The 24,362-nt window shown below is 37.3% G+C and overlaps 1 protein-coding gene across 2 annotated transcripts in view; it reads left to right on the top strand.

Moving 5' to 3' along the window:
* Positions 1–2,547: 2,547 nt before the first annotated feature.
* Positions 2,548–24,362, top strand: part of ankrd52a (ankyrin repeat domain 52a) — a 39,390-nt gene continuing 17,575 nt past the window's right edge. Inside the window, exons 1-20 of one of the 2 annotated variants that reach the window (XM_054770178.1) lie at positions 2,548–2,774; positions 3,300–3,383; positions 3,514–3,592; positions 5,573–5,643; positions 9,752–9,952; positions 14,537–14,624; positions 14,701–14,843; positions 14,936–15,148; positions 15,228–15,306; positions 15,495–15,609; positions 17,362–17,444; positions 17,541–17,658; positions 17,955–18,023; positions 18,108–18,248; positions 18,595–18,657; positions 18,782–18,893; positions 19,606–19,677; positions 19,759–19,960; positions 21,671–21,758; positions 21,853–21,970. In XM_054770178.1, the coding sequence (XP_054626153.1) occupies positions 2,748–2,774; positions 3,300–3,383; positions 3,514–3,592; positions 5,573–5,643; positions 9,752–9,952; positions 14,537–14,624; positions 14,701–14,843; positions 14,936–15,148; positions 15,228–15,306; positions 15,495–15,609; positions 17,362–17,444; positions 17,541–17,658; positions 17,955–18,023; positions 18,108–18,248; positions 18,595–18,657; positions 18,782–18,893; positions 19,606–19,677; positions 19,759–19,960; positions 21,671–21,758; positions 21,853–21,970 (2,166 nt within the window). In that variant the 5' untranslated portion in view covers positions 2,548–2,747. The remainder of the gene's footprint in view (positions 2,775–3,299; positions 3,384–3,513; positions 3,593–5,572; positions 5,644–9,751; positions 9,953–14,536; positions 14,625–14,700; positions 14,844–14,935; positions 15,149–15,227; positions 15,307–15,494; positions 15,610–17,361; positions 17,445–17,540; positions 17,659–17,954; positions 18,024–18,107; positions 18,249–18,594; positions 18,658–18,781; positions 18,894–19,605; positions 19,678–19,758; positions 19,961–21,670; positions 21,759–21,852; positions 21,971–24,362) is intronic. The other variant, XM_054770187.1, reaches the window with a different exon arrangement.

Raw genomic sequence — 24,362 nt, 5'->3', positions numbered from 1 at the left:
GGTCAACATTATTATTATTATTTTTTTCCCTTTTTTTTTCTTTTTTTTCTTCTACTGGTCAACATTCAAACTGGACGCCAACCTGTCTATAGAGGCCACCTGTCTTTAGCGGCCACTTTTGCAGACTCCCTCTAGTGGTCGCTATAGACAAGTTTGATTGTGTATATATATATTAACATACAAAACATGATCAGAAAAGGTGTTACATGAATAAGGTAATCAAGTTAAGTAAATGTTTTAATATGCTATAAATATTTGGTTACTCCACAAAAATGAGGTTTTGAATGATGAATGAGGTTTTAAGTAGAGCTACAATATGCAAAAACAAGAAGCAAAAGCAAAGCATTTTGAAAAAGTAATTTATTGAAAACAACAAACTGAAATAGGTTGTTTATCAGCTGATCAAAAGTTTAAGACCACAGGCTATAAAAGCCAAAATCTGCTGAAAATGTTCATTTTCTGTCAGGCATTCACACGGTCATGCCCTCCTGATGGTAAAGCTAAGAAGCTTTCTCTTTTTCAACGTGGTGGGATTGTGTAGCTGCATAAGCAAGGCCTCTCGCAGCGTGCCATTGCTGCTGAGGTTGGGTGCAGTAAATCAGTCATTCTACATTTGTTGAAAGATCCTGAGCATTATGGAACAAAAAAGTCAAGTGGCGGACCCAAAAAATCCCACCTGCGCTGAGCCGGAGGATCCGATTGGCTGTCCATCAAGACACAGGGCGGTCTTCCACCCACATGAAGGCCCTTACTGGTGCCGACTGCAGCGCAATAACCATCAGACGCCATCTGCAGGAAAAGGCTTTAAAAAACATTAAAAGAATTCAAAGACCTCGTCTCCTTCAACGCCACAAAACTGCCCGTTTAGACTTTGGGAGCATCAAACATGGGACATTGAAAGGTGGAAACGAGTTTTATTCTCTGATGAGAAAAAATGTAACCTTGACGGTCCAGATGGCTTCCAACGTTACTGGCATGACAAGGAGATCCCACCTGAGATGTTTTCTACCCGGCACAGTGGAGGGGGGTCCATCATGATCTGGGGTGCTTTTTCATTCAGTGGAACACCGAAGCTTCAGGTGGTGCGGGGTCGTCAAACGGCGGCCGCTTACGTGCAGATGTTGCGGCGGGCGTCCCTCATGACTGAGGGCCCTCGTCTGTGTGGTAACAGCTGGGTTCTTCAACAGGACAACGCTGCAGTTCACAATGCTGGCTTGACCAAGGACTTCTTCAGGGAGAATAACATCACTCTTTTGGACCGTCCTGCATGTTCCCCTCATTTCAATCCCATAGAGAACATTTGGGGATGGATGGCAAGGGAAGTTTATAAAAATGGCCATCAGTTCCAGACAGTTGATGCCCTTGGTGAAGCCATCTTCACCACTTGGAGCAATGTTCCCACTAGCCTCCTGGAAACACTCGCATCAAGCATGCACAAACCCATTTTTGAAGGGATGAACAAGAACGGTGGAGCTCCTCAATACTGAGTCCTACTGAGAACATTTTTTGTTCCGGTTTGGAGAGTTTTTTGTTATTTTTTGAGCGATGGTCTTAAACTTTTGATCAGCTGATAAACAACCTCTTTCAGTTTAATTGTTGTTTTCAATAAATTACTTTTCGAACTGATTTTTGTCTCGCTCCCCCTTTTTGTTTTTGCATATTGTATCTCTACTTAAAACCTCATTAAGATGAAAATGTGCAAAATGCAAATTCTAGCTATTTTTCAGCTGGTCTTAAGATTTTGATCACTAGTGTATATGATCATATATAAAACATGACAAGAAAAAAGGCGTTACGTAAAAGTTAATTAAATGTTTGAATATTCTAAAAAGATTTGGTTACTTCACCAAAATGTGTGACAAATATGCAAAAAAATAACAAATGAGGAAGGCTGGCCTAGTGGTTAGCATGTTGGCCACACAGTCAGGAGACCAGGAAAATCTGGGTTTGAACCTTCGTTGGGCATCTCTGTGTGGAGTTTTACATGTTCTCCTCGTGCGTGCGTGTTTTTTTTCCAGGTACTCCGGTTTCCTCCCACATTCCAAAAAAACATGCATGTTAGGTTAATTGACGACTCTAAATTGTATGAATTGTATGAACATGAGCGTGAATGATTGTTTGTCCGTACAGTATGTGCCCTGTGACTGGCTGGCGACCAGTCCAGGGTGTACCCCGCCTCTAGCCCGAAGTCAGCTGGGATACGCTCCAACATTCCCGTGAACCTAGTGAGGATAAGCGGCATAGAAGATGGATGGATGGATGAATTAGCATGTGTAAACTCTACAAGACAACATTATGACCACTCACACAAAATATGAAAACAAAAATGGTTTTAAATAAAAGGAGCAACATAGATGATTAAAGTAATTGCATTCTACATTTCATTCAGTATTTATCATGTCAAACCTGGCTTTCTGAACTTGATTGCTTCTGCCTGTATAGCAGACTGTCGTTGAAGTAAAAGGCTGTTTTTTGACTTTCGGCCACACGGTGTCGCCATTGTCCCCAGCGCAGGCGTCATCCGCCCGCCGCGCCTGCAGGCGGAGCAGCACTCCTCCAGGCAGGCAGACAAGCAAGCCAAGCAGTCAGCATCGTCAAAGAGACAACAACAGTGACACATCGGGAGTTCGAGTCTTCTCCGCATCGCAATGGATGTCTTTTGAGAGAGGCGGACACAGCAGCGCACCGCGGTATTCCCTCCAAGTTTCAGCCCCATGAAGGAGCTCCACCCCGGCTGAGTTTGGGCGATGGGAGTACTCAACATTGCAGACCAGGTACGCCGACACCGGGGTACCGTCTATTTGTTGGGTGGCTCTTGTGCGCAGCGTATTACGGCTTCATCTGAAATACCGAATTGTTATCATTCTAGAACCCCCCGTCATTTGCGAAGATATTGCGGCACTGCAAAATCACATCGCCTTATTCGATCAATTATTTCGCGGAAATAGCTCTGCATTAGCTTTGTTAGCAAGACGCTAACCAATCCGCTTGACTAGATGAGGCGATTAGCATCACTCAGGCCCTGTAGTGTAGGCCTCAGCCAGCGGCGGGGGACGTCTATTTACTGGGCAGTACTAGCCGTACACTCGCTTATTTAACGCAAACGCAACATTGCAAATAAAGTACATTAGCATTATGGATCAGTACAAGTTGCATTAGCAGATACATTGGATGGTAGCGGGATGTTAAACGGGATGTTAGCATAGCATTGTCTAGTCACCTCACCGTAGTCATTATGACAATGTTATTATTATTATTATTACGATTAAATGATTGTCATTATGAATTGTGTGTTGCAGCCTCCTCTGGTCCAGGCCATCTTCAACCGGAATGCTGAAGAAGTCCAACACTTATTGCACAAAAAGGAGGATGTCAATGCACTGGTAGGTGTGGATGTCAGCATCTAAGCTGTCATTGCATGAAGGACAGGAAGCAGCAGCATTGCTGCTTATTCATATTCATATTCATTTGGCCTTTTTGTTCTGTCTCTCTCTCTCTCTTGAAATTCCACAGGACCACGAGCGCCGTACGCCGCTTCACGCTGCGGCCTGCATGGGCGACGTTCACATTATGGACCTGCTCATCGAGTCGGGTAAGAAGAACGTAAAACAACGTCTTGCTCGAATATTTCAACTCCATGCAACTAAAATCACATTATTTTTCCTCGTAATATTACAACTTTATTCTTGTACAATTTCCATTTGTTTCTTGTTCGAATACGACTTTTTCACGTTTTTGACGTTTGTAAAAATACTGCTGTTTTTTCATACAATTATGACTTTATTCGAACAATATTTTGGCTTTATTCTCATACTGATATAACTTTTTCCGTTTGTTTGCTTCCCCCCCAATTGTTGCTGTTGATGACTTTATTTTTCCTCATATTATTAAAAGTTCATTCTCGTAAAACTGCAACCTTTTTTTCCTGATTAGAATATGAGTTTTTCTTGTAATATTTTGACTTTATTCTTGTAACATGCTAGCTTTTTTGCCATCTAATTTATAAACAAATGTACAACTTTATTCATTGTGTTTCACATGATGACTTTAGAAAACTAAAGTCTTTCCTTAATATTGCTACTAAAACGGTATTTTTCCTCATAATATTAGAGGTTGATTCTCATAAATATGCAACAATTTTTCTTGTTAAAATACGACCTTTTCTCTTAATATTTTGGCTGTATTCTCGTAAAATTACAGCTGTTTTTTTCCCGATTTCTGCTGTTGAATATTTCAGCGTTATGCAATTTATTTTTCCTCATATTACAAGTTTATTCATGTAAAATTTTGAATTTTTTTCTCGTTAGAGTACGACTTTTTTTTCTTAATATTTTGACATTATTGTAAAATTGCAGTTCTGTTGTTGTTTTTCCATAATATTATGACTTCATAAAAATAACGGACTTCCTTAATATTTCACTATGATACTAAAATGACGTTATTTTTCCTCATAATAATTACAAATTAATTCTCATTAAAAAAATTCTCGTTAGAGTATGACTTTTTTGTCTTCATATTTTGACTTGATTGCCATAAAATGACAGCTTTTTTCATTTGTTTAAAAAAAAATTCTATTATTCTATAATTGCTGTTTTCCTCATAATATTAGGTCTTTCTTCTCATAATATTGAAACTTTTTTTCATGTTAGAATATGACTTTTTTTTTCTCTTAATATTTGGACTTTATTCTTGTAACATGCTAACGTTTTCTAATCAAATTTTCCAAAAATGACGACTTTATTTATTGTTGTATTTCAGAATATTTTGACTTTAGGAAAACAACGTCTTTCCTTAACATTTACACTTTATGCTCCTAAAATGACATAATTTTTCTTTATAATATTACGAGTTTACTGTTGTTAAGTTGGCACTTTATTTTCTTATTAAAATACAACCTTTTCTCTTAATATGTTGACTTTTTGTTGGAAAATTACAGCTGTTTTTCCCCATCGCTGCTGTTTTTATAGATTTTTTTAAAGCTTTCTTGTACATTTTTTGTCTTGCAATAGTATGACTTTATTCTCACAATATTTTAACTTTATTCTCATAACATTTTAACCTTTTCTGCAACCTAATTGTCATAAAATTACAACTTTGTTAATTTTTTATGTTTGTCATTATATTACTTAAAATGTCATTATTGTGCCTTTAAAATATTAACGTTATGCTCCTGAAATGGCGTAATACTTCCTCATAATATTACCTCATTTTCAAAACATTATGACTTTTTCTTTTACAACGTATTACAACGTATAAATTACAACTATTTTACAAATTTTTTATTTTAGTTTTCTAGTTAAATTACATTTTTTTTTACTATGCCGCTGGCCAATAAAAAACAAACAAACAAAAAAAAAGGCCCCCCAGGCCTTACTTTGGACACCCCTGGTGTAATGTAACTGTGGAGGAGCAATCGCAATGCCGTCGGCTAGAGCGTTAGGGCTCATTTTTTACATTTTTAAACAATGTTTTCAACAAATTGCCCCACAAACGTGTGTGTGTGTGTGTGTGTTTATATATTGGGCTGAAATAGATTGTTCCACTCTAGTATTTGATTCTTTTGTGCTCCCAGGTGCCAACGTGAACGCTAAAGACCATGTGTGGTTGACGCCCCTGCACAGGGCGGCCGCTTCGAGGAATGAAGTAAGCCACACCCTTGTTTTTTTTTATTTTTTTTGCACATACCTGCTTGTTGCTAGGCAGACTTGACAGAGCTCACTAGATGGCAAGCAAGTCAGCCAAAATGAACCCTATAAGAGTTTGACAGTAGTGCAGTATTTGAATCCCTACTCTGTATTCAATATAAAATACACAATCAGCCCCCCCCCCCACGACTTTACTGTCGTACAAGTGTAAAAAGAAGCTAAACGTCGTCGATTTTTCAAATACCACAGCCACACCCTCCCTCACTTTTCTTTAGTATTTCAACTCCATGCTACTAAAATTACAATATTTTTCTTTATATTATCAGTTTATTGTCTTAACCTTGCAACTTTTTTCCTTGTTAGATTACAACTTTTTTCTCTTAACAGACTAACTGACTTTGTTGTTATTCTAGCTGTTTAATGTTTTTTAAATTTAGTTCTGCTGTGTATGTGTCTTTGTTTCACTTTACAACTGTTTCAAGTTTCTTCTTGTACATTTTCTTCTCGTAGTATCATAACTTTATTCTAATATTATGACTTAATTCCCATAATGTGAGAACTTTTTCCCCAATCTAATTTTACAAAAATGACAACTTTATGTATTTGTGCATGGCTCAGATCAAGGGTACCCTTTGCTGTCTTCAACTTCACTTGAGTAGTATTTGAAATTGGTGTTCTAACAATGTGTACTATCCCTATCACTCTGACGTTTATAGAGTGAGGAAGCTTCAATTAACCATAAATTAAACCCGTTCATGTTTTTATTTTGCGCTAGCACGGCTATGTTGTAAAAAAGTGTCTATATTTGGACATTGAAATGTTACATGTAAAGCATGTCTACTTTTGTTGTGAAATTAACAATATTTTCTCTGATAATTTTGTCATGATTTCTCAGTGTAAAAAAAACAAAAAACTGTCGTGTAATCATTAGTGAAAAGTACATAACCTTCGTGTCCACCTGCCGATGAAAATTTTGAAGAACATAATTCCATGGAAAAACAAACTCCATGATGATTACAATGGTATATATTCATGGAATAATTACTCAACTCTGCAACTAAAGTGATTTTTTTTTGTGTCTAAAAGAGTAAAATAAGATTATTTTAACAAAAGTCTAACACACCTAAATTTCGTGTCCTGCCCGTAATGTACGTACACTTATAGCTCACAGCGTAAATTGCGTATTGCTAGTAAATATTGAATTAGAAAATAAAAAGTGCCTTCTTGGGCCAAACAAAACTTGTGTCCTTCCGCCGGTTATTTGCCAAATACGCGTTCAGCAGGGGAATGTTTCACCGTGTTCGCCATTTTGTGTTAGCGTAATGTACAGTCACGACCTCGGCAGCATCATTCATTTCGACGAGCAATCGGCGGTTTAACAACCACTGTCAAGTCTAAGGTAAGATTTTTTCATTTTTATATATATTGGAGAAGCTCTTTATGCACTTTGAAATGATTTTTTTCGTCGGTTGAGTTACAAATTTTGTGTTTATCGAGCAGTGTAACTCGTTTTGACAGCTGTTGTTTTTACCTCTCGTAGGTCGCCGTTCGTCTCCTGTGCACAAAGCGCCGAAAAAAACACGCCAATTGGGCAAAATTATTAATCATTACTAGTCGGATTTTACTTACTTTTATCCGTCGTATTATATGTCGTTGACATTTATCCAAAACAAATAAATTCTAGCGTGTTCGTTGCTAAATTGCTCCGTATTTAACCCGGAAGCAATTGGTATGTCCCTCATGGGAGGTCAAAGATCGTCTTGTAATTTTGTCTTTAGCATGATAATTCAAGAACCACTCACTCTGTGCATTTCACTGAATCCTGGCTCATAATCCTGGCTCATGTTGCCACAGTGTGCAAAGATTAGCTTGTATTGTGGCGTTGATAGGTCAAAGTTGATGTCATTACAGTCTTAAGAACGGCTGATGGGATTTGTAGTCTTTTTACTGATACAACAATGGCATGGTAAGGACTGAAGGTCCATTTTTCTTTGCCATATTTTCAGAGCTTTAACTCAAGATCTAGATTTGTCACTTGTTTTTATTTACTTTATGATACTCTCTCAAATATAAGTTACTTTTCTAACAAAAGTCAAATCTATGCAGAGATAACAGCATAAAGTGGACACCGACTTATGTGCCTTACATTTAAGAAAGAGTGAACTTTGGAGGGTTGCTATGGGAAATGAAGATGTCTCGAGCTCTGGTATGTTGGGTGTGTGTTTTGCAATGTTTGAAGTTTGTGTTGATAACATTACCAAGGTCTATCCACCAGTTTGAAATTTTACCCAAAATGTAACACTTGGGTACCCTTGATCTGAGCCATGCACATAACTTAACTTTTTTTTTTGAATACTTTCACTATATGCAACTAAAACACATTATTTTTCCTCATATTATGAGTTTATTATCATAAAATTGCTGCTGTATTTCCACTTCGCTGTTTTTTTTCAGTGATATTCCAACTATTTAAACTTTCTTGTGAATATTCTTCTTTTAACTTTATTCCCGCAATATTCTAACTTTTTCCCCAACCTAATTTTCCAAAAATGACAACTTTTATATTGTTTTGTTTGTTTCTCATAATATTACAACTTTTGAAAGAATAACATTTTTTCTTGAATATGTCCACTCTATGCTACTAAAAGGACATTATTTCTCCTCATAATTTTACGAGTTTATTCCGGTAAAAAAACGCAACTTTTTTTGTCATTAGCTTTGAATTTTTTTTCTGTATATTTTGACTTTATTCTTGTAAAATTACTGCTGTTTTTCCATTTCTGCTATTATTTTTTTATTTATTTTATTTCTATTTCAACGTTACTTTTGTACATTTTCTTCTGGTAATATTATGACTTTATTCCCATAATATTATAACTTTTTGCTTTTCCCCCCATTGTTGCTGTTGATGAGATTATTTTTCCTCATATTATTAAAAGTTCATTCTTGTAAAACTGCAACCTTTTTGTCTCGTTAGAATACGACTTTTTCTTGTAATATTTTGACTTTATTCTTGTAACATGCTAACTTTTTTGCCATCTAATTTATAAAAACTCATACAACTTTATTTGTTGTGTTTCATATTATGACTTTAGAAAAATAACGTCTTTCCTTAATATTTAAACTTTATGCTACTAAAACGGCATTATATTTCCTCATAATATTACGAGGTTCTCGTTAGAATACAACTTTATTCTCTTAATATTTTAACTTTTTTTCTCGGATAATTACAGCTATTTATTGTTTTAATTTGGCTGTGTGTGTGTTTTTTGTTGTTGTTGTAACTTTCCAACTATTTCAACTTTCTTCTTGTGAATTTTCTTCTTGTAATATTATGACTTTATTCCCAGAATATTATAACTTTTTCCCTAATCTGAATGTCAAGAAATGACAACTTTATTTTGTTTGTTTCTCATTATATTATGACATTTTATAAAAAAAATATTTCAACTTTATGCTGTTAAAATGATATAATTTTTTCTCATAATGTGACAAGTTTATTGTTGCAAAATTGCAATTTTTTTCTCATTAGAATACGCCCTTTTTAAAAAATATATTTTGAATTTTTTTTTTTTTAAGTTTTTCTTCCAGTTCTGCTGATTGTTTTTATTTTTAAAATTTTCCAACTGTTCCAACTTTTTTTCATACATTTTCTTTTCGATATATTATGACTTTATTCCCATAATATTTTGACCTTATTCCTAAAAAAAAAAAAAAAAAAAAAAATTATAGCTTTTTCCTCAACCTAATTTTCCAATAATAAAACTGTATTTTGTTTTATTTCTCATAGTAGTACCACTTAAAAAAAAATATATATATATATATATATATATATATATATATATATATATTTTGGACATTGTTGACATTTTGTAACTTGTACAAGCGTAAAAAGAAGTGAAGTAAAATTGTGCTTACACTTTGGAGATTCTTGACAAGTGCATCATGTGCAACTGAACTGTGTTAGAATAGAGGCTGTGTATTTATTACATTTGTATTAATTTGTGATTTAGTCATATTGGATTATCTATCTATTCATTGAATGATTTATTTGATGATTTGATTGGGTGTTATGTTGTCCCTAACGTCCGCTGGCGTGTCCACAGAGGGTCGTGGGTCTGCTGCTGAGGCGCGGTGCCGAGGCCAACGCCCGAGACAAGTTCTGGCAGACAGCGCTCCACGTGGCGGCCGCCAACCGGGCCACACGCTGCGCCGAGGCCCTGCTGAGCCAGCTGAGCAACCTGAACATGGGGGACCGCACCGGGCGCACCGCCTTGCACCACGCCGCTCAGAGCGGCTTCCAGGAGGTGACTACTTTCCACACGCGTTACACCAGCAGTGTCCATACCTTTCCTTGTTAGGATATGACTTTTTTCTCTTAATATTTTGACTTCATTCTCATCAAATTGCAGCTGTTTTTTCCTTTTTTTTAAACCACTTGTGAACAACTTCAACTTTCTTCTTGTAAATTTTCTTCTTGTAATATTAGATTTTATTCCCATTGTAATTTACTAAAATGACAACTTTATTTTGTATAGTTTTTCTCATAATCTTACACCTTTTAAAGAAAAAAAATAGAGTCTTTATTTTCTTTAATATTTAAATTCTGTGCTCTTAAAATTACATTTTATTTTCTCATTTTAGGAGTTTTTTCATGTAAAATTGTGACTTTTTCTGTTGCTTTGAAAAAAAAAATTCCAACTATATCAACTTTCTTCTTGTAAATTTTCTTCTCCTAATTATGACTTTATTCCCATAATGTTTCTTTTCCCAAAATATTTCAACTTTCTTCTCAAATAATCTTTGTATTTTTTTTAATTAGGTCGTGGGCCCTAAGAAGAAAATTTACAAATTTATAATGTAGTGTTTCTCGTAATTTATTTTTCCTTATAATATTATGACACTATTCTCTTTAAATTATACCTTTTTGTTGAAAGAATACAACATTTTTTTTATATATTTTGACTTTATTCTCGTAAAATTACAGCTGTTTTTATTTCTGCTGTGTTTATTTAATTTTCTGACAATTTCAACTTTATTGTGGTAAATTTTCTTGTAACTATGACTTTATTCCCATAATATTCTGACTTTATACTCGTAACATACCTTTTTCTGCAACATAATTTACCGTATTTTTGTGACCATAGGGCGCACCGTATTAAAAGGCACACGTTATTTGTAAGTTATGCACAAGTCGTAATTCGTAATACGTCAACATACCTTGAGACAAACTGTCTTCTTGGCGAGCGTTGGCTGAGAGAGGAGATGCAGGCATTTGAAGGTAACTTTGCAGCTTGACCAGTAGAGGGCACTGTGACATTGGGAATGAAACTAACATGTATTTTTAATTTTTTTGCGCTTTGTCTGAGAGAAACAATGCACGTTTTAATCAAGCATTATTGATCACGTCAACATAAAGTGCATAGGAGTATTTACATTCAAAAAGAATGGAGAGATACAGCATGTTACTGTCCAAGTTAGCGTTAGGTTTGATGCACTCTTAGTTGTGTTCATACTGGTCAAGTATGGAATCACAGGAGTGCCAAAAGGGAATACGTGTGGAAATACAAAGAGAAGCAATGATAAAAAAATATATATATATACAAATGTAGTCATATTCTTTTTCCATTTTGTCTTTGTTTTTTTCATTATGGCGTCGCTTTTCCTGTTTTGTCTTTGTCATTACTAAATGCAATGACAAAACGCAAGTGGAAAAGACAAATACAAAACAGGAAAAACAACGGAAAATTGGAAAAAACAAAGACAATCTCAGACAAAGCGCAAAAAAATACAAAATACATGTTAGTTCCAGTCCCAGTGTCACAGTGCCCTCTACTGGTCAAAACTTTTGTGCATGCACAAAATTTTTGGACGACTTAGACGTACTACGACGTATGCCGGCGTGCTTCCGCGTGCTGTTAACTTATACAAAACTTACCCATAACTTATTCGATGTACGCCACCGTATTGGCCAAATTTTTCATACGTTGGCGTAAGTTGGCTAAATTGTCAAGGTGTGACAGGCGTTGGCCGTTGGGCATAAATTGTGAACACCGGCAACTTGCTACGCAGTCCTTGATATAAGTTGTCTATAAGTTATAGAAACGTTCTATATAAGTTACTAAGTTACGACCTCGTCATGAATACGCTATGTATACGCCCAAAATTGAAAAAAAACAAAACAAAACTGTCTGCAGTTCAACGTTTGCCATCAAAATGATCACGTCAGGCATGCGCTGCCTAAATCGTCAAGGTGTGACGGGGCACTTACACCGATGTCCAGCAGTTGAGATGGCCGCGCATGGAGTCACATATCAACAGGGACGGTGACCATCCGGTCACTCAGCCACTCTCTCATTTTCTCCTCGTCCATCCAGCCCTTTTGATTGGTCTTAACGATGACTCCGGCTGGAAACTTTTCTTTAGGCAGCGTCCTCCCCTTAAAGTCACCATAGGTGGCAGTTTCTGTCCATTACCATGGCAACCAAGCACAACAGTAAAAGCCGACTTCTTGTGCCCTGTTGTGCGTATCTCTACCGTGCTGGTTCACTTCTTTTCTACAGTGTGGTTCACTGGGATGTCGAAAGTGAGCGGCACGTCGTCCATGTTGGTGATGTGGTTGGGCTGGATGTCTTTGTGGGCGATCTTTTTACTGCAGTAGGAGCGGAAGATGGGCAGCTTTTCCTTGTAATCTGCCGGAAGTTGCTGCGCCACAGTAGTCCTGGCCCGGATGGATAGATGGCGCCGTTTCATAAAAGGAAAGCACCAAGATGGACCTCCTTGAAAATGTTACATTTTCATTCTCCCGGCTGTTCTTTGATCATTAATCCATTGCTCGAGTTGATCTTCCAACTCAGGCCACCTCGCCTTGTTTCTGCGGAAACTCAGCTTCGTCGTCTTGACTTGGCGAAGCTCGTTTTCCTGCTTCCTCCACTTGCGAACCATGGATTCGTTGATCTTGAATTCTCTCGCGGCTGCTCGATTCCCATGTTCCTTCGCGTAACTGATAGCTTGCAGTTTAAACTGTACTTTATAAGCCTGTCTCTTTGTAGGTGCCATTTTCGGGGATCCTTAGCCAAACCAATGTAGTTTTGCACAATGCACATACCGGCACTATATACGTACCTACTGGGGACGTGCCTTTAGCGTCCTCCTTCACGCCCACCCTTCCCCCTTTAACGTCCGCATGCTGTCCGCAGTCCGCCTTTTGTCTATAAAAGCAGCGTGTCGGCAGGAAATGCTTCCAGTCAGTCAAGCGGAGCGCTCATCAGTCACACAGAACACTACCTACTACTACTACTACAACTACTACCACACAACAGATTTTGGAACTCGGTGCACACATAAGGCACCCCGTCCATTTTGGAGAAAATTTAAGAGTTTTAAGTGTGCCTTTATGGTCGTGAAAATACAGTAATCAGTAATCAGTATATATATATATATATATATATATATATATATATATATATATATATATATATATATATATATATATATATATATATATATATATATATTTTTTACGTCTTTTTTTTTTTTACTACTTCAATGCTATTCTACTAAAATGACTTTATTTTTCCTCATAATATTATATTAGAGTTTATTTTCATTAAATTGACGTCTTTCTTGTTAGAATATGACTTTGTCTCTCTTCATATTTTGACTTTATTCTTGTAAAATTCCAGCTGCTTTTTTTTTTTCTTTCTTCCCTCAAACTATTTTTTCCAAAAATTGCAACTTTATATTGTTTTGTTTGTCATATTATTACAACTATTTTGTTTGTTTTTTAATATCTCAACTCAGTTTGCTACTAAAATGACATTATTGTTTCTTATAATATGAAGTTATGCTTGTGAAAGTACAGTATGACCTACTTTTTGAGTTACTATTTCTCCTGATATTTTGACTTTATTCTTCAAAAATTACAACTTTTTTCCATTTCTGCTTTTTTTTTATTGTCCAACAGTTTCAGCTTTCTTTTTGTAAATTTTCTTGTTGTCTGTCTTCTTTATTCCAATAACAGTTTGACTTTATTGTAATATTCAAACTTTCTTTGCAAACTAATTTTCCAAAAATTACAACTTCACTTGTTTTTTTTCTCGTAATTTACAACTTTCTAGAATATTTCAACTTTGTACTACTAAAATAAAATAAAAAATCCCTCCTAATATTATGTAAAATTATGACGTTGGATTGCATTTTGTTTCTCTTAATATTTTGACTTTATTTTTGTAAAATGACTGCTGGTTTTTCCATTTTTGCTTGTTAAATGATGTATTTACAATGTGCCGCTAGTTGAAAAGTATTTTCCAGACTATGAGTCACCCTTTTTTGCATAGTTTGGCTGGTCCTGCGACTTGTACTTCGGAGCGACTTACATATGGGTTTTTTTCACACTGACAGCCACGAGAGGGCGCTCTAGGCTTGTGTGCCAGTATCTGTGACTGCTATCGCTGCTCTACCACTGTGTCTACCACAGTGTACAATGTAAACCTTAATATTTAAAGACAACTGAGAAAACACAAATGCTCCCAAAAAGAAAATCATATTTTGCGGATTAGAAACTGCATGTAAAGTAGTTGCGTTGTTTAGTTGAATAACGGTTAATATGTTGCGTTAACATACCACCTATTCACGTTACATTAACACACGCCTTTATAGCCTGTTGCTCTTAATTTTATTGTTATTACTATAACGTGCCTTTCAAGATGAAATGTCTGTTCTTGGTCTCTGATTTTCTAAAATGAAATTTTCCCCCAAAAGATGCGACTTTTATGTTTTTTTTCGTCTTCATTGTGAATTTTTGTCTGGTGCAACTTATAGTCCGGAAAATACAGTAATTTGCTGCTGACAGCGTGACGCATTGGGCGCTAATGCAGAGTGTTTCCTAGATGGTGAAGCTGCTGCTCAACAAGGGAGCCAACCTGAGTGCCGTGGACAAGAAGGAGAGACAGCCCATCCATGCTGCTGCTTACTTGGGTAACACTCAAAAAGATGACGTACGCAACACTTCACGTCTAGTAATAACAGTGATTGATGATGTGACTCCTTGCAGGCCACGTGGAGGTGGTGAAGCTGCTGGTGTCGCGCGGCGCCGACAGGAGCTGCAAGGACAAGCAGGGCTACACGCCTCTCCACGCTGCCGCCGCCAGCGGCCACATCGACATCGTGAAATACCTGCTGAGGATGGGGGCGGAGGTGAGACGTCGGCGCCAGTGTCGTGCCTTGTTTTTGGAGGAGGGGGTGGGCGCGGATGGTCTCGCGAATGTCTCGCTCCCTCTTCGTTTCAGATCGACGAGCCCAACGGCTTCGGGAACACGGCGCTCCACGTGGCGTGCTACATGGGGCAGGAGGCGGTGGCCACCGAACTGGTGAACCACGGCGCCAACGTCAACCAGCCCAACAAGTGCGGTTACACTCCCCTGCACCTGGCCGCCGTCTCCACCAACGGTGCCCTCTGTCTGGAGTTGCTGGTCAACAACGGGGCGGACGTGAACCAGCAGGTCGCTATTAAATATGATCGTATTCCTGGTATTTCACGCCCAGCGCGGTCGCTCAACGTGTTTTGTGTGTGTGCAACAGAGCAAAGAAGGGAAGAGCCCCCTGCACATGGCAGCCATTCATGGACGCTTCACACGCTCACAGATCCTCATCCAGAATGGTAACCACCACTCTGATGTTTATTTTACGATCTTGTTGGAAAGCTTTGATGCGGTGCCTTTGTGAGACGTAAGCGGACACAAGTGATTGTAAACATGAATACCGGTCAGTCAAGTGCAGGCCTCCACCAAGGCACTTTGGCTCACCCCTGTTGCTGTGCGTCTCATGTGATTCCTCCTGCTCCATCAGGTGGTGAAATCGACAGCGTGGATCGATATGGCAATACTCCTCTCCATGTCGCTGCTAAGTACGGCCATGAACTGCTGATCAGCACTCTGATGACCAACGGAGCTGACACGGCCAGGTAGTACCGGCACTACGACATCCAAAAATTCAGCTTTACGTCTTCGCCCCTCAGAATGGCTGACTGACGTTGACATCATCCTTTGTGAAGGAGGAGAAGGCATGCAGGAAGCCATATTTAAAGCAGTAGATACCAAGTAAAAGCTACAACTGGGGTGTCCAAAGTTCCGCCCCGTTTGTTTTTGTTATTGGCCCACAGCACATTTTCAAAATGCAAACATGGAAAAATCTGCAGTTATTTTACATCAGGGGTGTCCGAACTTTTTCCAGCAAGGGCCACATAGTGGAAAATGAAAGGATGCAACTTTGGAAAAAGCGTACTATGAACTTCGGTCCCATTTTCGTAAATGTTCTTCTTGTAATATTTACTTTATATACTTTATACCAGGGGTCACCAACGTTTTTCCTTGTGAGAGCGACTTTTACAAAATGAAAATGGCCAAGAGCTACTCATTTTTGGAACATTTATTTTCAGAGCTTATTTTAAACCCAAACAAAGCGAATATGCTTGTTTTACCAGAACATGAACAAAATGCTGGTGTCCACAACTCACATTTTGTATTTCAGAATGCATTTCTTTCTACTGTTCTTTCATTATTAACTGAAAACCTGAATGAAAAGCAGGCTTGCGGGCACCTCATGTGGTCGTGGGGGCACGCTGGCACCACGTTGGTGACCCCTGCTTTATACTATATACTTTATTCCCATAATGTTATGACTTTATTGCCCAACCTTTTCCCCATCCTCCTTTTATGACATAATATTATTATATTATTTTATAATTGTATTATATTGACTGTACAGCTGTTTCCCCCCCCCCCATTTCTTCTGCTATGTTTTTTTTTTTTTAATTTTGCTACTATTTCAACTTTTTTATCACATTTTCTTTTCGTAATATTTAGACTTGATTTCCATGTTTTGACTTTGTTCTCAAAATATTAGAAGTCTCTTCTCCCCATCCTAATTTTCAAAAAATTCCAACATTATATTGTTTTGATATTTTAGCATGAATGTATTTTTTTTAGTTTTTCAACTTTATGCAATTGAATTTACAGTAATTCTATAAACTCAAAATATTACGTTATTCTTGTAAAATGGTTACTTTTTCTTGTTAGATTAGAAGTTTTTTTTAATATTTAGAATTTATTCATGTGTAATTCCTGCTGATTTTTCAATTTTTTTTTTTTTACAATTTTTTTTGTTAAATTATATGAAGAAGAAAAAGAAAACATCACATCGCAAATTTATGAGGAAAAATAGTCACTTTAGCAGCTTAAATTTGTTATATATATATATATATATATATATATGCTCTTTTTTGTCATAATATTATGAGAATCAAACAAAACAAAATAAAGTCATTTTTAGATCGGGGAAAAAGTTATTATATTATGGTAATAAGGTCAAAATATTCTGGGAGTAAAGTCAGACTTTCTTATGTCTTATTTTCTCTTATGTCTGCTATATTGGCTAATAGGCGTGAAAAGGTGCTTATAGGGGTGTTATTTCATGTCTAGAGGGCTTTAATGTTAAATAGCGTATTTAGAAGTTGGTAAAGAGGTTTTCTATGTTATGTCTTATTTTCTCTTATGTATTTAGCGTGGTAAACAGGTTTTGTATGTCTTATGTTTATTAGTTATGTGTTTATTATTTTACGCACACACATATATGTATAATATTATATTTAATTTGAATGCAACATTAGACATGTTTTAAAAGTGACGACTGTCTTTGTGTTGTGTGCTTTTTCCAGACGTGGGATCCATGGAATGTTCCCCTTGCACTTAGCTGTGCTCTACGGGTTTTCAGACTGTTGTCGCAAGTTACTCTCCTCAGGTTTGCGTCAAACAATAACCTCAAAAAACGTATCGTGTGCTAGTTTAAAAAAAAAATGTTATTGTCCACATCGTCACCTCTCCCGTCCCCTCGCAGGTCAGCTGTACAGCATCGTCTCCTCCATGAGCAAGGAGCACGTGCTGTCGGCAGGGTTTGACATTAACACCCCGGACAACTTTGGGAGGACCTGTCTACACGCTGCTGCCTCCGGAGGGTAAGATGAAGGCTTGATTGGTCATTGGATGCAAAGAATAAATGCGGTCACCAATCTACTGCATACTCAGTAAATTAAAGATATTATGGGAATAAAACATACACATTTACTAGAAGAAAACATTTGTGAGAACACGGGCCGGGCCGTGGGTCCAAAAAGGTTGTGGACTAATGACGTAAGAGACATACTGTACGTCCCAGTAAAGAATCAGTTGTAATAATTTTCCGCTGCGTTCTTTTTTTTGCCTTTACAGAATGCAAACGTCATTCCTTCTCCGTTGTTTTCTTTCTTCCCAGAAATGTTGAATGTCTGAACTTGCTCTTAAGTAGCGGTACGGACTTGAACAGGAGGGACCTCATGGGAAGGTGAGCCTTTCAAGTCAAATGACATCACGGTGTCCGTGCTGCTGAGCTAACCCTGTCCAAACCGCTGCCCCGCTTTGCCAATAGAACCCCGTTGCACTACGCGGCTGCTAATGGGAGATACCAGTGCACTGTGACGCTGGTGAGCGCCGGCGCCGAGATCAACGAGCCCGACCAAACGGGCTGCACCCCCCTGCACTACTGTGCAGCCTCACAAGCCTTTGGCAGGTGAGAAACAGGACGTTCGTTTTATTGTAAGAAGCAATTGTTTGGCTTGCGGTAATGATAATGTTATGTATAATAATGTTAAATTTATTTAGGAGGTCGTAAACAGATTTTCTATGTCTTATTTTCTCTTATGTCTACTATATTGGGTAATAGGAGTGTAAAGGTGACTATAGGGGTGTTATTTCATGTATAGAGGGCTCTAATGTTAAAAAGTTTATTTAGAAGGTGGCAAACAGGCTTTCTATGCTCTGTGAAAATATTCCAATATGGTGTTGGTTTTTGGACGTGAGCGTCTTTCTCGACTCCATGTTGCATGTTTGGAGTATTTTGTTGTTTTCTCTTTTAGAATTGATGGTCACTTTCCCGGGAGTCATCAACATGATGAAGAGGATGCGAAGGAGTCCTACTTGTAGGTTCCTCCCCCTGACCTCTCACTAAATCTCCATCATGTCTTTGTCAATGGCCTGCTGAATGACCCACCTTTTTTTTTGTTTGTTTGTTTGTTTTTGTCTTCCCGCCTCCTTACGTAAAAGCTGCCTGGAGCATCTTCTGGACAATGGCGCCGACCCCTCCATGGTCAACGCCAAGGGTTTCAGCGCCGTTCACTATGCAGCTTATTATGGCAACACACAGAACCTAGAGCTGGTACGTTCTTCACAGGTCTCCTGATTGAGTCGTTTATTGCCAATGGGTTGACAAGCTTGTTGTGAGTGCACTGCTAGCTCGTGATTGGCCCTTACCAAAGAAAGAACTACAGTTTCCTAACTGACTCACGAGCAGCACAGTATTTCAACAATTAGTAGTAGTTCTGAAGTAAAGGAGATGTCACGAGATTAGAATTTAGCCATAAATTAGCCACACTGCTGTATAAGCGATAGGGTTCAAAGTTTAAGAAAAAGGTAGCGGCTTATACACAGGAAATTACAGTACATAAATTAAAAAAATAATAAGGGGCCAAATTTAAACAGAAAAAAATTACTATAATAAGAGTAAGGCCATTTGTTGGGAAATTACCGCTGTGTTTTTTTTTTGTTTTTGTTGCTCTTTTCTTGTTAAATAATATTTTTAGAATGTACCATGGGACAATAAATAAAACAAGCTACGGGCCGCATGTTGGACACCCCTGGGCCAGACTGTTTTTTATTGTTTTTCCACAACAACGCAGGTATTAAGAATGATTGATAAACCTCTTATTAGTTACACATGTGCTGCAGTTAGGAATGTTTATGTGTGGTCTGTGGTCACTACTGGGGAAATTGACTCTGAAAACCAAACAAATGAGATTGTGTTTTCTGACTTTAGATGTTTGATGGCATATGGTAGATGTTTTGTCTTGTGCATGTTGTTTGTGTTTTAGCTCCTGGAGATGTCCTTTAATGCACTAGGAGACATAGAGAGCAGCATACCCATCAGTCCCCTGCATCTCGCCGTGAGTTGTGCTTCAGCACGCCCTCCACTTGGGCTCACTCACGGCTTCTCGGGCCTAAACTCCTTGCAACCCCCTTCGCAGGCCGAGAGGGGTCACTGGCAAGCGCTGCGCGTGCTGACGGAGACCGCCGCCTACGTGGATATGCAAGATGCCGCTGGCCGTTCGGTGCTGTACGTGGCCGCTCAGAAAGGCCACGCCCGCTGCGTGGAGGTGCTCTTGTCCCAGGGAGCCTCATGTCTCATCAACGACAACAGCCTCATTTGGACCCCGATTCATGTTGCAGGTACGAGACACCATGTGTTTCGTAAGCTTATTGTGACCGCCAAGGTGGCTGGCAGGCTCTCAGAAAGCCATCCAAATAGTCGCGTGTAGACACACCCATTCAAATTGCCATGAAAGAGCCTGTGTGAAGCCGGAAATGACTTTGATGCAACCAGTATACACTACTCAATATAGTGCAGTCAATGTCTGTTAACACACCATCATTTCAAAAATAAGACTCATAGCCTTACAACTTTTATACCAAGGAGTACCACGTTTAGCTTGCAAAAATACGGTAAATGCTGAAATTACAGCCGGATTCGCCCCAACCGCAAAGAGGACGAGGCGTTATTTGTAAGAGGAAAGAGGCTTTTATTTCCTTAATTATGAGAACTAATTATATTTCAAAACTTAATTGTTTCACTCTAATAATCATTTGGAGTGCATGAGAATATGAAAACTAATTATATACCACAAATTAATTTTGTAACTTTAATCATCAAGTTTTTCACCTCTATGCTACTAAAATAACATTCTTTCCTCATATTACGAGTTTATTCTTGTAAAATTGCAACTTTTTTTCTCGCTAGAATACGACTTTTTTCTGTTACTAGTTTGAGTTTATTGTTGTAAAATTGAAATTTATTTTATTCTCTAACAATTTTCAACTTTCTTCCAGTAAATTTTCTTTTTGTAATTATGACGTTATTCCCATGATATTTTGACTTTATGCCCATACTACGAGAACTTTTTCCCCCAACCTAATTTTCCAACAATGAAAGCTTTATTTTGTTTTGTTTGTTTCTCATAATATTGTTACTACATGTACTTTTTACATATAGCTTGTCACAATAACAACAAAAAATTTTGCTGGTCGATTGTTGTGCTACAAATTATTGTCAATCGATATTGTTGGCAACATTTCTTGACACAATTTTTTTCATAAATTATATGGCATAATAATGCAAGTACTGTACATTGTATCAAAACTTTGTTTTTATTGATCATTCGATTATCGTGACAGGCCTTATTACAACTCTTTCCTTGTAATATTTGGACTTTATTCTTGTAAAATTGCAGCTGTTTTTTTCCATTTCTACAGTTGTTTTTTTTTTTTCTCGTATTTATTTACTCCCATAATAGTTTGATTTTATTTCCCTAATATTATGACTTTATATTGTAATATTGTTTTGTCTCTTTCTCACAATATTACTACTATAAAAAAAAAACAAAGTTTTTCTTTAATATTTCAACTCTATGCTACTAAAATGACATTATTTTTCCTCGTAATGTTGCGAGTTTATACTTGTAAAATTGCAATTTTTTGCTTGCTAGAATGCCTTTTTTTTATCTCTGAATATTTTGACTTTATTGTTGTAAAATTGAAGCTGTTTTTCCAATTTCTGCTGTTTTTTCAACAATTTTCAATTTTTTTCCAGTAAATATTCTTCTTGCAATTCTGACTTCATTCCCATAATATTTTGAATTTATTCCCATAGTATCATGACTTTATTCCCATAATTATTGTGAAATTACTACTGATTTTTCCATTTTTGCTGCTGCTGTTGTGTGTGTGTGTGTTTTTATTTTTTTTGTTTTTTTTGTTTTAGAGCCAATTAAAAAAAAATTAAAAAAACACAGCTGCGAGCCGCACTTTGGAGTGACATGCCGAATGAATACTCTTCAAGCGTGCGTTTGTAGTTTCACTCAATGGTTTTGTGTCTCACTTCAGCTGCTCACGGTCACGCCGACTGCCTGCGCAAGATGATCGAATGCGGCGAGGAGGGCGACCTCGCCAACGTTGTCGACAAGTTCGGCCAGTGAGTGTTTCTCTTGGCGTCTCTACCGCCGCCACCGCCACGACACAGTCACTCTGAACTCTCCATGAAAACGGTCCTCTTTTCTGCCCCGCAGGACCCCACTGATGCTCGCCGTTCTCGGAGGCCACAGTGACTGCGTCCGCTTCCTGTTGGCGAAGGAGGCCTTGCCCGATGCCAAGGACAAAAGAGGCAGCACGGCGTTGCACAGAGGGGTAGGCTTCCCACTCTCACCACAATCAATTTATTCATCCTGCGTGATGATGACATCGACGTACGAATGATGATGATGTCAGCAGCCTGGAATTATTTCCAAGTGTTGGCCTCCAGATTGTAAAAATTCTATTTGCAATCAATGTAAAGTGTAACATTTTGTTCTTTGCATGTAATGCCCTGGAACCAAACGATCCAGCGACGGCCTCATCGTGAAAAATGAAAGGATGCACCTTTGCTACTTTCATATTTTGGAAGATGTGCTAAGAATTTATGTATTTCATCTCAGCTTTGTCATAGAAGTGGAAGAGCCTATTCAATCCAAGCCACTTTTCAAAAGCCACCCCCTTTTTAGACCACTTTGACTGATCTTTCAAGGCATACAGAAAATTGTGTTCTATGGCTATGGCTAAACATGGAACCTACCAAAAGAAAGATTAGACTCCCATCTTTCATAAGAATGAAAAAAAGTTTGTTTCTGCCTTTTTCCGTTCTTTAGTAAGCAGGAGAAGATAGGTAAGTTTCAGGAAAATACCAGTTCCTGACTAGAAAAGGGAGAAGATGGGTAGATACTTTATTTATCTCCAAGAGAAATTCACGTTTCCAGCAGCTCTGCAAAAGAGTCCTAATAAACATCATCACGTAAAAACATAAAACATAGCAAAATATGAGAGATCAGAAAAATAAAAATAGAATAAGAATAAATAAATCAATACGTAACAGATCACTTCAATTTCAATAATACATAATAAATAATAACAATACATAGTAAGTTAATAAGTCCAGTCCTGTGTGTTTTTACCGCTCCCCCTCTATTGTGTTGAAAAGTCACATGGCGTGGGGGAAGAATGATCTGCTCATTGAACCAGTGGAGCAGAAGAGTGATAGTAATCTGCCACTGAAACTGCTCTTCCGACGGGAGATGATGCTGCGCATTGCAACAACTATACCAACATAAACAACACAAAAAAGGGCTGAAAGGGTTGTTTTACATCAAAATAACAGTTGATTTACAAATATAACACCATGAATTATTTACAATTTTCATATTTGGAACTGAACTGTGTGTGTGTGTGTGTGTACATGTTAAAATGTCTCTCCAATACGTGACCTTCTGCACGCTACACTCCCTCACGCTCTGTCACTACCTCCTTCCTGTCGTGTGATTTTTCCATCTATGATTCCTGCCGAGCTCTTATCAAGTGCACTTTTGCCACCTTGTGGCCATTTTTATGGCTTAAAAGTGCTCTGAAAGTGACATGCATTAGTGGACAGTTGCGTCGTCACCTCTTTTGCCCCCCCAAAATGTAAAAGACTAAATACGTTGTTGGGATTGGGATTTCAGGTTTATGAAAACGTATAAAAACGTTTTTGGGATTGGATGAGTTAATATCAACTTTCAGTCTTCGCTCATTTTTTTCCCCCATTTTTGCATTTTTTTTTTCCCCAAATATTTCAACTTTCTTCTTGTAATATTATGATTTTATTCTCATAATATTTTGTCTTTTTCCCCAACTTAGTTTTCTAAAAAACAAAAATAAAACATTTTGTTTTGTTTGTTTTTCATAATATTGACTTAAAAAAAAACCCAACCCTATTTATTCTTTAATATTTCAACTCTATGCAACAAAAATTACATTTTTCTTCATAATATAAGAATGTATTTGTAAAATGTAGACTTTTTTTCTCATTAAAATACTTTTTCTCTTAATATTTGGACTTTATTCTTGTAAAATTACAGCTGTTTTTTTCCATTTCTGCCATTTTCTTTTTAAAATTTCCAACGATTTCAACTTTCTTCTTGTAAATTTTCTTCTCGTAATAGTCTGACTTTATTCCCGTAATATTATAACTTTTTCCCCGACCTAATTTTCTAAAAATTACGACTTTTATTTTGTTTTGTTTGTTTCTCATATTATGAAAATAATGATAACATATATTTTCTATAATATTTCAACTCTATGCTACTAAAATGACATTTTTTTTCCTCAAAATATTATGAGTTTATTCTAGTAAATTTGCCACTTTTTTCTTGTTACGACTTTTCCCTCTCAATATTTTGACTTAATTCTCTTAAAATTGCTGCTGTTTTTTCCATTTCTACTGTTTTCCAACTATTTCAACATTCTTCTTGTAAATTCTCTTCTTGTAATATGATGACTTTATTCCCATAATATTTTGACCTTATTCCCATTATATTAAAACCTTTTCCCCCAACTTAATTTTCAAAAAATGACAACTTTATTTTGATTTGTTTGTTTCTCATAATAGCGACATATTTTTTTGTTAATATTTCATCAGAATGGCCTTTACTCGTCACTTATACACAGGTACACGCGAAATTGTGCAATCACCCGTCCGTACAGATAGAACATACCATACAGTATGACAGAT

Source organism: Dunckerocampus dactyliophorus, chromosome 1 (genome assembly GCF_027744805.1).
Source record: "Dunckerocampus dactyliophorus isolate RoL2022-P2 chromosome 1, RoL_Ddac_1.1, whole genome shotgun sequence".
Classification (NCBI taxonomy): Eukaryota; Metazoa; Chordata; class Actinopteri; order Syngnathiformes; family Syngnathidae; genus Dunckerocampus; species Dunckerocampus dactyliophorus.
The sequence above is the reverse complement of the archived record's forward strand: the minus strand, read 5'-3'. Positions and strand labels throughout refer to the sequence as shown.